The sequence below is a fragment of the Rhinolophus hipposideros genome (assembly GCF_964194185.1).
Source record: "Rhinolophus hipposideros genome assembly, chromosome: 13".
In the NCBI taxonomy this organism is placed as follows: Eukaryota; Metazoa; Chordata; class Mammalia; order Chiroptera; family Rhinolophidae; genus Rhinolophus; species Rhinolophus hipposideros.
The window spans coordinates 64,430,600-64,445,973 of record NC_138059.1 but is presented as its reverse complement, the minus strand read 5'-3'; the positions used below and the strand labels follow the sequence as shown (position 1 = coordinate 64,445,973).

At 48.5% G+C, this 15,374-nt stretch overlaps 1 protein-coding gene across 1 annotated transcript; it reads left to right on the top strand.

Annotated features, from left to right (window-relative positions):
• Window positions 1–2,443: 2,443 nt before the first annotated feature.
• PRDM14 (PR/SET domain 14) lies at window positions 2,444–14,925 on the top strand (the record flags this gene model as incomplete). Its single annotated transcript, XM_081070243.1, has 7 exons — window positions 2,444–3,152; window positions 3,741–3,794; window positions 3,883–4,040; window positions 4,805–5,066; window positions 8,898–9,100; window positions 12,016–12,117; window positions 14,698–14,925. The coding sequence occupies 7 exons, from the start codon at window positions 2,444–2,446 to the stop codon at window positions 14,923–14,925; spliced, it is 1,716 nt and encodes a 571-aa protein (XP_080926369.1).
• Between the last annotated feature and the right edge of the window lie 449 nt (window positions 14,926–15,374).

The window sequence follows — 15,374 nt, the reverse complement described above, 5'->3', positions numbered from 1 at the left end:
CGGGAGGCGCAGGCTGCCGGGCCCGGGCCCGGGGCGGGGCGGGGGGGGGGTGCCCTCCCCGCCGGGGCTGCTCGGGAAGGTCGGGCCTGCCACCAGCGTCTCCTCCGCGGCTGGGGGGCCTTCGGCGGCGTCTCTTAGCCGGAGAGTGTGTCTTCCTTTCCTTCCCTCCACGTTTATAACCGCGCCCAGGCCGGCAGGTGTTAGGGTTTTTCCCTCTGGGTCCCCGAGCCGCCCCAGCAGGAATGCAGTGCTCGTCGCACGTTGCAAAGCAGAAGCTGCGGCCGCGGCGGCGAGGACCCCGGCGGCGGACAGGCAGGATCGCAAGGGTTTGCCCCGCAGCCTTCCGAGTGCGCGGGAGAAGGGGCCTAGGCGCTGCGTTCCCTCCGTCAGTGGCAGCCCGGAGAGCACAGCTGCGGCCCGCGAGCGCCCAGGCCATCTGTCCCTTGCTCGTCCGAGGTCGCCAGCCCTCCCGGAGGCAGGGACAGGCGTGGCGGCCGGGAGGGGGCGGCTCCTCGGACGCTCAGAGGCGCGTCAGTGAAAGCCCGGGAGCGGCCCAGGCCACCCACCCGCCGACACCTGGGACGCGTGGCGGCCGCGCGGGTCACCCACACACAGCGCCAGGCGTCCCCCGGGCGCGGAGGGCTGGCGGCCGCCTTCGCCAGGCCCGGCTCTCGGGGACTCGAAGCCGAAAGGCCGGGGCGCGCCCCGGGGGCGCGGGTTCAGGGTGATGCGCTTATCGGGGACCTCGGGTAACACTTGCCTTGGGCTCTGTGCTCCCCCATCCGGCCGGCGTCGCGCAGTCGCGGCGGCAGGAGGCAGGTGCGCCTCGGGCCGCGCAGCCCCGGCGCGGATTCCGCACCACGTGGCGCCGCGCAGGCAAAGGTGTCGCGGCCCCGGCGCCGCCCCACGTGGCGCCACAGGGCTGTCGCCTCTGGGAGCAGGTCGCGAGCGCTCCCGGTGGGGTCCCGGAGCGGGTTTGGAGACCCGAGGAGTTAGGAGCGCGACCCCCCGGGGCCGGGGGGCGCGTAAAGCCCCGGCCAATGGCGGCTGTGGGCGGGGAGGAGACAGGCCCGGGGACTTGCGTGGGCCGCGCGCCGTCCCCACCCTCGCCCTCTCCGCGGCCCGGGCCCCGCCCGCCAGTCCGCCGCCCTCTTAAACCCCGTCGGGCCCGCCCGACAGCCCGAAGCCTGCGGGTCCCGCTCCCGCGCCACCTCTCAGCGTCCCGCCGGGTGGCGGCTCTCGAAGGTGGGTGCCCGGCCGGGGGCGCCGCGGCGGCGCGTGACCGCCGTCCGCGGGGGAGGGTGCGGGGCACAGACGGCCGTGTCCGGCGCGGGTCGTCTGCAGAGATCGTTGTGCCCTGTCGGGCGCTTGCTCCTCAGCGGCTCTCAGCCCCAGGTCGCAGGTCCTCGGGGCGGGGGGAGCCGGGAGCGGGGAGCCCCGCGGGGCCCAGGCGCAGCCCGGCAGATGCCTTCGGCGTGGCTGACCTCTTCTCCTGACCCCGTGTTCTTTAATTTCTGAGTCGCGACCCTGCTCGATTTCCTATCGGACTCATTGATCTTGTCCTCAAGACCCGCCGGCCCCGAAGGAACTCCGCTCCTCAGCCTTGGTGGCCCGGAGTGCGTTAAAATGCCATCTTTTCGGAGCAGCAGAGGCGTGGGCTCGAGGGCCGCAGGGCCGGATGCCTGAGCGGCTTCCCCCTCCCACCCGGCCTCGGCCTGGTCCTCGCCTGCTCTCGAGGGGCGACCCCAGGTGGGGTGACGAGTTCCCCGAGGGACGTGGGGGGACTCCGCTCGCGTGCGAAACGCCGCGCTGGCGGCGGAGCCCGGGAGCGGAAGGTGGCGCCCTCCTCCCGGCGGCCAGACGGCCGGGGTCCGCGGGGTCCGCGCCCGGGCTCTGGGAGCTCGCCTTCTCACGCGCGCTAGTGACCAGCGCCCACGGCTCTGCCCTCCCTGCAGGGGACCAGGGAAGGTTGCCGCCTGTCCCTACGCGCGACGCGGTCCTGCCCCGGCGGCTCCCCGCACCCTGTAAAGAGTTTTCTTGCCCCGAAAAGAGGGCGGGAGAGGAAGCTTGAAACTTAATTTTTCAGGAATCGGGTTTGGGGCGGGATGGAGAGGGGGGGTGTTGGAAACCAGCCGCGCTGGGTCGAGGTGGGTCGGAAAAAGGAAGGCAAAGGGGACACGCATCAGGACCTCGGAGTCGCGCAGGATCCCGCCACATTTTCGTTGTTTTTTTTTTTTTTTGGGGGGGGGGTTATTGCTGTTTTGTTTTTCTCTGCTTGGGGGGCTAGGCTTGCGAGATCGAATTGGGAAGTGGATCTAATCCCTCCGACCCGGGGCTGGCTGGGGGGGTGGAGGCTGGCGACAGGAGCAGGGCCCCCGCCCCCGCGCCCATCACTCAGCCACGCTTGCTTTTCCGCAGACCTTGCCGCGTTCTGTGGTCCGGGATGGCTCTGCGGCCACCAGGCGAGGCCGGACCCCAGGACAAGGTGTCGCACCCGCCCGAGACGCTCCAGAGCAGTCCCCAACCCTTGGCCGCCTACTACACGCCTTTCCCGCCCTACGGGCCCTACGGGAACGCCGTGGTCGCCGCGGAGGAGGATTTCCAACTCCCACCTTTCCGGCCGCTGGCGGCCGGCGTGGCTGTGCCGCCGGCCTTGCCCCAATTCGCCTTGCGGACCGCGCCTCCTTTGCTGAGCCCCGGCCTGGCCCTACAGAGGGAGCCACTCTACGACCTGCCCTGGCCCGGCAAGCTGCCGCCTTGGTACCCATTTCCGCACTTCCCCAGGGAGCCGCAACACTTTCTGCGCAGCAACCGAGAGGATGCTGGCGCCACCAGTGAAGACGTGGCCCCCGCTGGTGGCCGAAGCGACAGTGGCCAGTGTTACGGATCTGAAATTTCAATTCCTCCGCCCCCTGTGGATATTTCCCTGTCACCTGAGGGGCTGAAGACATCCCAGGTATTACCTTGCTTCCCCTGCAAGCGGTCCGACGACGGCCCCCGACTCCAGAATCGGGAGGGGAAGTCGGCTCATCGTTACCACTTCACCCAGGAGGACCTGAACTTAGTTCTGTACGGGGTCATTCCCAGCCTGGAGCACCCAGCCCGCCTGTACCATGCGGCTTCCGGCTTCCTGGTCCCTACAGACGGCTCTGGTAAAGGCATGCCTCAGCTTCCGGGGCTGGGTTGGATGGGCGTTGAGATGGGAATAGAAGTTAGGAACACTCCAGGGTGAATCTGAGTCAGGGGTGGGGAGTGGGGGTGGGAGGTGTAGTGCCTGGACTTCCATCAGAGGATGGAGCCTGGGGAGGCCAGGCTCCTGTCTGAGGCCCTATTTGCTTAACTGCATGACCCCTAGTGTTGGTTTCAGTGAGAGCTAAGGATAAGAGAAAGGGTTCATGCGGTGGACTTGTCAGCTGGGCTCACATTCGACCAGGATGTGCAAGGAAAGCCCCTGAGAGCATCATGTAATTTATGGAATCCCAGCTCAGCCATCTACCATGACCTTAGTCAAAATCAGCATTATCTCCGATTCTCAACTTCTTTAAATATGCAAAATGGCGTTCATTGCATAACCTTGCAAGGGTTGTTCTGAGTCTCCAAGGAGAAATCGTATATGTAAAAGGAACATGAAAAATATTAATATCAAACAGGATAGTGGTTACCTGCTGGGAACAGGGAGGGCCGTGCCTCATGAAAGGATTTTTAATGAACAGTAAAATTTGAACCCTACCTTTTTCTAGAGTCTGGTTCTCTCCCTCAAACTCTGGATCAAGACTCACTTCAACTACCAGAAGGTAGGCACAGCTCCTTGCTTGGATTTCTTTCCTCAAATGAATGCGGTCAGTTTCCTCATCTGCTTCCCTTTTTGGGGGGTTTCCCTAGGTCTCTGCCTCAAGCGGATGCTGTTTGGGGAAGTCCCACATTTTGGTGTGTTCTGCTGTAGCCTCATTGCCAAAGGAGTCAGGTTTGGGCCCTTTCAAGGTAAAGTGGTCAACGCCAGTGAAGTCAAGACCTACGGGGACAATTCTCTGATGTGGGAGGTAAATACGATGCCTGGGGGCAATCTTGGCCTGTGCCCCTCTGGAAGAAGGGACACGTGGGGCGGTGATCTGCTGTCTGCATTGCCTGTTTTGCAATACAAAGGGAGGCAAAGGCAGAAGTTCACTCTAAGAAGATAGCACCTCTACAGGAATTCTGTGTTTTGTGGGCTCTTGAGTCATTTTAGTCTGTGAAGACTAGCTATGGCATATACATGTAAAGAATTCACACATTGTGTCATCTTTATAGACAAAACCAATTGCTTTAAGTATAATGAAGTGCTGCTGAGAAGATGCCAAAAGGAATAAAACATTAAAAATCTGTATATCATTTGCCAATGTAGTTAGCTAAGGATTTGTAAAAACTGAGATTCTCGGCTATGTGTGTAACAAAACATCGGAGACAGTGGAATTTGCCAACAGCAGAGAAACTATTAAAATATGACTCCATTAATATGCATGAAAACTAGGTTGGGATAAAATACAAAACTAATTGGTTGTCTTTAAGTAGAATTAAATGTAATCTCTTATTTCCCTTACCTGTAAATACGGGAATAAGAAAGTTGATAAAACTAAGAGTCTAAAAATGCCACATCAACTATAGAGATATTCTTAACTTATAAATCTGTTTAAGCTTGATAATAATATCAATAAATATGTTCCGTGGACTCAAGTGTGAGATTGGATTATGAAGTTTTAACAAGTAAATTTATTTTATAGGTTAGGCAAAAGAAAAATGTAGATTCCAAACTTCATGTCTTATTTAGATCTTTGAGGATGGTCGTTTGAGCCACTTTATAGATGGAAAAGGCGGTGCAGGGAACTGGATGTCCTACGTCAACTGTGCCCGTTTCTCCAAGGAGCAAAATCTAGTTGCAGTGCAATGTCGAGGACAGATATTTTATGAGAGCTGCAAGGAGATCTACCAGAACCAAGAGCTCCTGGTGTGGTATGGAGACTGCTATGAAAAGTTTTTGGACATTCCTATGAGCCTACAGGTGACAGAGCAAGGGAAGCAGGCGTCTGAAGGTGAGTTCATACCTTGGCCTCGCCCAGTGACGTGCTCCTAGGGGGAGGCCCGGGCTCCTTTCCAAACCCCAACACCTTCCTGCAGCTTCTCAGCTGCTTGTGGAGCTCCTCTTTCCCAAAGGCTAATGCAGGAGACTAAACGGAGGGTGCCTCAAACCGGGGGACATTACATAGCTGGAGGAAAAGGCCCTCGCCTTTCCAAAGCTGCGGAAGCTGCTTCTGTTCACGAGGATACCTTTTCTTGAACCCCTTCACCCCTCCCAGAGAACACACTAAAGTGAAATAATTGGATGCAACCTGTGCCGTAGGTGAGCCAGTTTTGATTCATCTCTGCTCCAGCTAACACAGCTGGTGAAGTCACTGCTCCAGACCAGTGTTGTTCAAATGGTGGGCTGAGGTGTCTTAATGGGGTGGGAAACCAAGTTAGTGGTGGACACCAGCAGTAAAGGAAAAAGAGAGAATAAGAGTGAAGTAGGATAGAAAATATTGATGTGAATCTCACGTAAGAGCAAGCATTGTTTGGTGAAGGTTTTGTCTCAAGTGGACGTGTGTGTGTGTGTGTGTGTGTGTGTGCTGGGTCTCAAACAGAAAATGTGTTTCTTAACTGGAGGTCTCAGTCAAGTTTGAGAAGCGTTGAGCTAGACTCTCGCTGTCAATTTTGTTTTTTTTCAGTATTTGTTAAATTAAGTTTATTGGGGTGACATTGGTTAATAAAGTTACATAGATTTCAAGTGTACGATTCTATAATCAATTCAAATTTTAATGTGGCTGTGCGTACCTGAGCAGCTTGGGAAAGTACAGGTTGTGTTATTCTGTGCTGAGACCGGAGATTCTGCATTTTTCTCAAGCTTCCAGGGGATGCTTTTGCTGCTCGTCCCTGGACTACATTTTAGCAGCGAGGAGTTACCCCACTCTTTGGGAGTGAGCCTCTGGAATCTGCACTTAAAAAATAGCTCTCCGAGTGATTTTTTTATATACACAGAAGCTTGGGAACCACTGGTCTAGTAGGTGGGCAAGACAAATGCAAATTACTATAATAGGTGTCATCATGTAGAAGACCCCCCACCTCATTATGTTATAACAAATGCAGGATGTAACAGGTGAAAGAAAATGGGAATTGCATCCATCACAGGCCGCTGGGATTGTCTGCATGCAAGTCTGAGTTCTTCAGGATAGGAAATAACCCTAAACACCTTCCTGTCTCCTGCTTCTCCATCCCAGTGTGGATTGAATGAAGGCGGGAAGACAGTACAACTCAATTGGGAAAAGCTGCTTAGGGATGAGATGAAATAAGGAATGTGTTAGGGAGGAAGGGGGAAGACATTCCAGTCTGGGGACCGGTGAAGCTGAAGGCAAGGCCATGTTCACCAGGGATGAGCAGGTGAATGATGAACAGGATCTTTCTAGAGTCCCAATACTTAGGGCCTGTTGGAACTGTTTTGGTGAACTCTCTTCAGACTACTGTGACAAGTGGATGGCGTGGGGGAGGGGAGGGTAAAGCGGGTCGTGGAACTCAAGAGTTGTCACATACTTAGCACCAAGCCAAGCTCGTCTTTTTGTTTTTTTTCCAAAAATGTACCAATTGCTTTTGAAATCAAAGTGAAAAACAGATTTGAGGAAAATACATGCTTGATTAACTCCCCCAATTTAATCATTATCTTTTTGAAAAATTCTTTCACACGGTGCATCAGCTATTGAAATGTTAGGAACCTTGGCTGTCTCAAGTGAGGTTCTCCTGGAAACTTATCTTCAGGAAATAGTCTAGAAGAATTTTTTTATCCACGAGGAGTTTTAGTACAGTTCCGTCGTATATGAGTGAAAAAAACCACAAACAATCTAAATGCTCAATCGAATAATTAAGTATTGATACTGAGTAACATACCGAGCTCACAATCAGATAATCAGCAACAAGGATGAGGGCTTATCCTTGATGAGGGTGGTGAGTTACCTGACCCACATTATACCCGATGCTTAGGGCACGGTTCAAATAATGTGTATCTTACGACCTGTCGGGGGAACTTGTAAAGAACTTAATTTGTTGGGAAGAATTACAGATGAATTCACTTACCTTGTTATGAATGTTTTTGGATAGGGTAAAAAGGAAAGAAAAAATAAAATTCCTCTGTCCTCTTAGGAAGAACTTTTTCTCAAAGGCTTTTGATGAGGGTTAGTGGGAACCTTTCCCTTCTGAGGTCCTGAGTGGGCGGGAAGGATCCGGCCCCTATGTGGGCGGGTTGTTTGAGTAAGCAGCCTGCAGAGTGTGTGTTTTGGGGGCTGAAGGTGTGGCATGTGAAGACAACTCTTAATCCTTACCAAACTCCGTCTGAATTGTGTGTGGTGGGGCAGGAAGCATCGTTACCAGCACTGGACTCAACGGAGTAAGTGACAGAGCTGCAGGGAGGAAGAAAAGAGAGGGAATAGGATAAAGTTAAGTTGAGATAAATTTCCAAAGACCTGAGCAGAAAATGTCGGCAGCTGAAGCGTAATTAGTATAGGTGGTGTGTCATTTCTACCTAAGTGGTGGTTCTTATTGCAAATTCACCTTGTACCCATATTTTGCGTTTTGATGTGCTTTAGTGCTTTGATTTGTGAAGGTCACTGGCCCCGTCTTTTAGATCCCCTTTTGCCATTGCAGGAAGCAGGAAGGCTAGGTATTTCAGACCAAGGAAAATTCTAGCTCTGAGCACAAATCGTTTCAGCTGAGGGATTCTGAGAATATTAGCACCTCAATGAAAGTGGTAGACTTGGCTGGGCTAAGGATTGTTCTGGGGTGGGCGGTTGCCTTCCTGGTTATTTACTTAATGAATGGTTTATTTCCTTAGCCACTGGTTAAACGTGCCCGGGCCTAGTACTTAACTAACAAACAAAGCCCCTGATGGATAGCTTCCCTGCTATCCTGATGCTAAAAGGATTTCTCTCTCCAGATTCTTGCATAGACTCACTCCCGGCTCTTTTCTCCCTCCCTGGGGCCAGACAATGAGGTCTTAGTGATGGGTACACCATCAAAGCCACTGTAGCCTCTGGAATCCAGAGGGTCCTCGACAGGGATGCTTTTGTAGGTGGTCCCTGTCCTCTCCCCCCCAACACATAGATACCTTTGGACCTGGCACCTCCTTTGCTAGAGTCGTCGGCACCCTCTCTAACCTCTCTCCCCCCCTCCATTGATTAAAAACAGATTTACCTTTCTTAGTCTTATCTATCACTCAGTGATAGCATTCAGTCACGGCGGTAAGAACTCAATACGTGTTAGAATTAAATTAATCATCACGATAACCTATGTATGAGGGAAGGCAAGATATCGTCATCCTTACTGTATACATGAAGATTCTAGCTCTGGAATCTTCCCCCACAATTCAGAGAAGCCTCTGACTTCGTAAATGGAATTAAATGGGAACATAAGCTGTGGCAATACGCAATGCGGGTCCATTGTTGTCCTGGTGAACTTCTTTGAACTTGTAGCTCAGGCTGATCTGAAAGGGGCAAAGAAAGTATGTCTTGGCACATTATTAACTTTGTAACAAGAGCCAGTCAGGAGTGTGTAAGATTATGGCTTGAGGTATTTCTTAACCAAATGATAAATTAGCGTTCTGTTATGGAGGGACGTGATATAAATGAAAACAATATTGGCTATGAGTTGGTGGTTGTCACAGCTTGGTGTTGGGCTCAGGGGGATTTATTTTATGATTTTGGCGTTAGTATATGTTTAAAATTTTTCTATAATGAACTTTTTTTTAAAAAATTGCCTTGGAGGAAGTATGCCAGTGAGGGAAGTTAGCTGACAAAGCCCCCCAAGTCCCACCCCACCCTGTGTTCTCCGCCTGTGTTTGACAGAGTCTGCAGAAGGTTACAGATGTGAACGGTGTGGAAAAGTGTTTACCTACAGATATTACAGAGATAAGCACCTCAAGTACACCCCCTGTGTGGACAAGGGTGACAGGAAATTTCCCTGCTCTCTCTGCAAACGGTCCTTTGAGAAGCGGGACCGGCTCCGCATCCATATTCTCCACGTTCACGAGAAGCACCGGCCTCACAAGGTAAGAACGAGGTGGCAAGTGATCTGCCCCTTCACTCCCTCTGCTTTGACTGTCTGTCCCTCCGCAAACCCCCAAACACACCCTGAGGCCTATTGGGTGCAGTGCCTGCTAACTGTCATTCTGAGAGTGTGACTGAGAATGAAACCAGGAGTGCTTTTTTTGTGTGTTTTTCCTCGGTAAACCTTTGAAATGTTTACTTCCAATTTTTTTTAACGTGAAAAAAATAGTGTATGTTTGGTTAAGTACAATAAGTAGGAAAAAACAAAGCCAAAGCCACTTGACATGGTATGGTCCAAAGTTAAGATATTTTAGATACACTTTTTCTCGATCTGTGTGGATTTGGAATATACTTGGGATCATACTGAATAGTATCAGGCTACTTTTCTGACTTCAGATGACACCACAAGCGAATTTGTAAATATATAATGGCCATATCAGTACTTTAAGTGGTACTTAACTTTTAACGTGATAAAGTAGATTTAATTTCTGCAGAAGCCCAAAGATAACATTTAACTGGAATAGAAGAAAAAGAAACTCAAGTGAAACAGACGTGTAGCACTTCAGATAAATGATTTTGAACAAGAATAATTGATTTTTGAAAGAGAAAACATTATTGATGGACAAAAATACCAGAAGGTGCTAGGAATACAACCAACAGTGAAAAACTATTCTCATCCTCCTTTTAGCATTTACAACCTAAACAAACGTTCCTCCTTTTCAGATGATTTATCAAGCAAAATTAAAATGTCAGAGAAAACCCTTGTCGTAAATTCAGAACTTCGATTCAGTCCAGTCATCTGAAAAAGCTGACCCACGGGGAGAGGGTTTGTTTTTTTCAGAAAGCATTATTTTCTATATTCCATCCATGGTTCAAATTTAGGCAAGACTTTGACTTTAACTTCTTGCATCTTTGACTTGCTTGTCAGCGGTTGGTTTTGCTACAGTTTCTAATTGCAAGACATAAATTCAGTTTCTTAATTGCATAACTTGTATAATGACATTTACACTGCTTTGTGGAGTGCACTCTGATTTGAACCTGCTTTCTGGGCCTGTGAACTGTCATGTTTGGGCCTGTGAACTGTCATGTTTAGCTATGTTTCATCATCTTCCAGATTCATCACCACTGATTCTTCTATCCCACTCTTCCTCTTTCTTGATTTCTTTTTTATATGACTGGGGCATATCATGTAATTGTGTCTAAGGGTATACGTAGGGGAAAGTTTTCTGAGTCCTCTGTTGGAGGATATTTTACTCGCGTATCTCTTTGATAGTTTGACTGGATATAGAATTGTAGATAGAAATCATTATCCCTCAGAATGTTCAGAGCATCATTCCATTTTTTTCCTGTCATCTGATGCCAATCTGGTTCTTGTTTCTTCGTAAATACAATCAGTTTTTTTCTTTGTTGAAATTGGGCTTTTTTGTCTTTGGAGTTCTGAAATTTTAACAGAATATGTCAAATTGGATGTATTAATGTTTTTTTCTTCTACTTTGTACATAGTGGAGTACAAAGTACTCTTTCAATCTGAAGGCACAAGTCCTAAGCTCTAAGGAATTTTCTTGTTCTTTCTTTAGTTATTATCTGTCTTCCAGATGTTAGGTTGAATCTACCTCCCTTAAGTTTTAATTTTTTTTTGCTTAGCCTTCTCAGAAAACTCCCCAATTTTATGACCAAATACTTTAGTATTTAGTCATCTGGGTCCATTCAGTTACATAGCATTTCCACTGAGTACTTTTTTATTCTTTTTGTTTTTAATTTTCAAGAACAGTGTTTCTTTTTCTAACTGCTTTCCTTTTATAATTGATCTGTTCTTTTTGCAATATTATCTCAAGCATCTGACTTTTCTTTTTGCTTTAGTAACAATAATACATGCTTATTATTAAAACTTTAATCACTACAGGAAAAATACAGAAGACTTTTAATCTAAATCTACCTGATCTAAAATCTCATAATCTAAAACTACCTACTCTTGGGGTAGCGGGTTAGCTCAGTTGGTTAGAGCGTGGTGCTGATAACACGGAGGTTGCCAGTTCGATCCCCGCATGGGCCACTGTGAGCTGCGCCTTCCTTATAGAAAAAAAAGACAAATACCTTCTCTCCCCTCTGTTGTCATAAGCACACCTGGGGAGCGGGCGATGGAAGCACAGCAGTTTCCTTTACCTGGTTCAGAATTCCTGAGGAGAGTGTCAGAAGTCACGGAGGAAGGAACACAGAGCAGGAATGTGAAGTGCTCACCTCAGGTGCCTGGACCATGCTGTCCCTGGACCCCAAACATTACCCTTGTTTTGTAGGTACAGTCTGTCTCAGGTCAACTGCCACCTGTGCTGCCATTTTGGTCTTTGCATTCGTCACCATCTTCAACTAGATTTTCAGCTCCTTGTCTCTAGACGAGTGTTAAGCACAGAATAGGTACTCTGTAAAGATTTGTTGGATTAATTGTGTAGTGCTTGCAATTTACTCACAACTTATTTCTTGGCCAGAAGGCAGAGCAGGTGGTTTGCCCATGAGGGACATGAGGAAACGAAGATTTCAAGTTTAACTGACTTGCACTGGCTACATAGCTACTTATTGACAGAGCAGGACTCTTGGGTTTTTATTAAACATCACAGTCCGATTCAACACCCACATGTCCCATTTGAAGCAACTGACACCCAAAGACGCGAGGTGTGTTCCTAAAGTCCCAGCACTGAGTGGGCCTGGGCCAGAGCCTGTGCTGCTGGATTCTTCAGTGTGGGTCTGGCATGTCTTTCACTCTGAACTAGACTCTCAGCCTGGGCCTGCTTGGCCCTCTGCCTACAGATACACACAGAATAAACACAATAGTTCTCCTCTCTCCCCCGGGGAAACAGCATGGTGACGTGAACTTGCTAGGAGAGGGTTTGATTTCGACTCTGCTTTTTCTTTTTTGCCTCAGTGTTCTACATGTGGGAAATGTTTCTCTCAGTCTTCCAGCCTAAACAAGCACATGAGAGTCCACTCTGGAGACAGACCCTACCAGTGTGTTTACTGTACAAAGGTAAACGGGACCTCCTTCTAAGGGATCTGCGTTGAGCTCTGTTTGAGTGTCCATGGACAAGAACTTGAAGCATGAAGCCTGACTTGTAACGAGTTCTTGCTCTCAGCCCCATGCCCAAATGAGCTCAGGTTTGCTTAGACACAGCCCCCATGGCGTAATCGGCAGTTAGGGCGTGTGTAATGAAATAACCCCAAATTAATAAAGACCTCGTGATGGCAGGTATGACTGTTAGATGACAGGTGCAGGCTCTTCAATGCTGCCGATCTAACTTTCTAGAGCAACATTGCTGGAGTGGGACCTCATCTACAGTCTACAGAAAATTAAGTAATAAAAATGAGGTGAGAAATGCGTGGTTAGGGGTTTCTGGAATAGAGACAACAGTTTGCCTCTGCTTTAGAAATATTTTACCAAGTTACCTCAGGTCCTATTCGATGAGACATCTGTGCTGCCAAATGCAGTCAGCTATTAACCACAGGTGGCTATTTAGATTCATAAAAGTGAAATACAATTGAAAATTCGGTAACTCCTGTGCACAAGTCACATTTCAAGTGCTCCGTAGCCCCACATGGCTAGTGGACCACCCAATTGGATAGGACAGCACAGACATTTCCATCGTCACAGAAAATCCTACTGAATGGCATTGAAACACTCTGTGTTTATCGCTTACTTTTTTATAATAAAGCCCTAAAAGGAACATAGGCTGTCTTAGTTAGGGCGACTTCAGAACCTTCCACGGATGGAATAAAGCATTGAGTCTACAAGGCTTAGGGAAACTAATCCGCCAGAGAAATTGTGTGTTAATAGAATGGAAATAATCAGCATAGAAAAACGGGGTATGCTGATTATTTCCATTCTATTGACACACAATTTCTCTGGCGAATTAGTTTCCCTAAGCCTTGCAGACTCAATGCTTTATTACAGCGGGACTATGTGCAGCCATCACAAACCAAAGGAAGATGGCCACGGATTTGTGTGCAAAAGCAACCTGTCCTAAGGGTTAAATGCTCACCTGTAAGATTTCCAGAGCAAGGTCAAAATACCGCCCAATCCCTCCTGTTTCTGGAATTCTAATTCTGATCCTCACCTGGGCCTTCTAGCCAACCCGGGAGTGAGTGATGCCTGGAGGGGAAACTAAATCCACTCAGGACGTGAATGAGTTATTGGGCATCCTGGCTTATCCAGTAGCTTCCTGTTACCAAAGCCGATGAAGGTTGGCCATGTCTGGGCGTCTGCAAATACAGCATGCGCCCCTCACTGAGCAGCGACCCAATCCCGCATGTGCCTGGACACCCCACTGTCAAGTGTTTCTCAGCTCCCCAAATCCGACGTCACCGGTTTAACCTGATGTTTTATATCACTGTCAGTGGACCCCCAAAATGAAGTGATTACACTTCTGATAGAGTACCTGAAAGTGACATAGGTCAGAGCATAGAGTTGGAATAAAGGAGGGGAAAGGTTATAAATAAGGAAAAGGAAAGAAGTGGCCCAGAAAAGATACGTAAAAACTGCAAAGTACTTGGGAATCTAAAATGTTACAGCCAATCTGGAAAACAGTTTGGCAGTTTCTTTAAAAACGAAACGTGTAACTACCATACAATCCAGCAATTGCTTATACGTTCACGCGAAAACCTGTACACAAATGTTTGTAGCAGCTTTATTCATAATAACCCCACCCAGGGTCCTTCTGGGAGTAAGTGATGAAACAGACCGGGGCACATCCACTGACTACTACTCAGCGATAAAAAGGGGGATTAACTTATACTCCCAGCAACCTGGGTGAATCGCCCGAGAATTATGCTCCATGAGAAAAGCCAATACCAAAAGGTCCCATACTGTCTGATACCATGTGGGGAACATTCTGAAATAATAAAATTATAGAGATGGAGAACAGTGTAGTGGTTGCCATGGCTTCAGAGAACAATGGGAGTGGAAGGAACAGGTGTGGCTATGAAAGGGCAACGTGAGGGATCTTTCTGATGAAAGTGTTCTGTCCAGGTCCTGGGTGTGGGAGTGTAGTTCGTAAGATGCAATCCTTGGGAAATTGGGTAAAGGGCACACAGACTCTCTAATATTTCTTATGAGTGCATGTGAATCTAGTTATCTCAAAGAATTTAAAAAGAGAAGAGACCAGGAAGGGACTGATTTATGCAAAGACACTGGCCAATATCAGCTACTCCTTCTGTAATGCAGTTTATCTTGGAGGGTGGCCCTAGAACCCCCTGCATCAGAATTGCTTGTTTAAATGGAGGGTCCTTTTTGCCCCGAAGCATGTGCTTATTGGGTACCTTCTGGGGTTGTCAATCTGCATTTTAATCTGGACCCCTGCCCAGGTGATCTTCATCACTGACTAGCTGAGGCTACTCAAAAGCAGTCAGGACGACACCTCAATCATGTCCCTTTTTATTAAGGCCACGCCTGTTGACCAAGCATGCCCCATAGCATTAACGCCCATAGGTTGGTCAGTCGGAGAACTAAGGGATGACACAAGCATCACTAACTATGAAATCACAAAACCTTTTGTTTAATTGTTCTTGCAGCTGATGGGCGCTAACTTTTTCTTCTGCTTTCTGTTCTTGGCAGAAGTTCACTGCCTCCAGCATACTCCGCACACACATCAGGCAGCATTCCGGGGAGAAGCCCTTCAAATGCAAGCACTGTGGTAAATCTTTTGCTTCCCACGCCGCCCACGACAGCCATGTGAGACGCTCACACAAGGAGGATGAGGGCTGCTCTTGTAGCATCTGTGGAAAAACCTTCCCAGACCAAGAAGCCTTGTACACCCATATGAAATTTCATGAAGACTGCTAACCCTCACAGGTTGGGGACTGAAAACTAAGGACTTAGATTCCGTACTCTTCTTGTGTATGCCTGTGTCTCATGAACAAAGGATCATTCTTTGAAGATAAGAAACCAAAAAAAAAAAAAAAATGGAACTAACCAATGAGCGGAATAAACCAGATTTCTCAACTGATTTTAACAGCTTCCATGGAAATGTTTTCCACAATTTCCAATAAGAATGAAATTTTGGGGAATTTACCTAGAAATAGTGAAAGCTGGCTGTTAATAGTTCTTGAGGGTCTCTGGAAACACAAAAAGCCTGAGAGGAGAGACTACATTGAATTTCAGGAGCTGGGAGTAGTTTAATTTCATGATGATAAGGAAGTAATCCCATTTGCAATGATATGGATGGACCTAGAGAACTTGCTAAGTGAAATAAGTCAGATGGAGAAAGACAAATACCTTATATGTGGAATCTA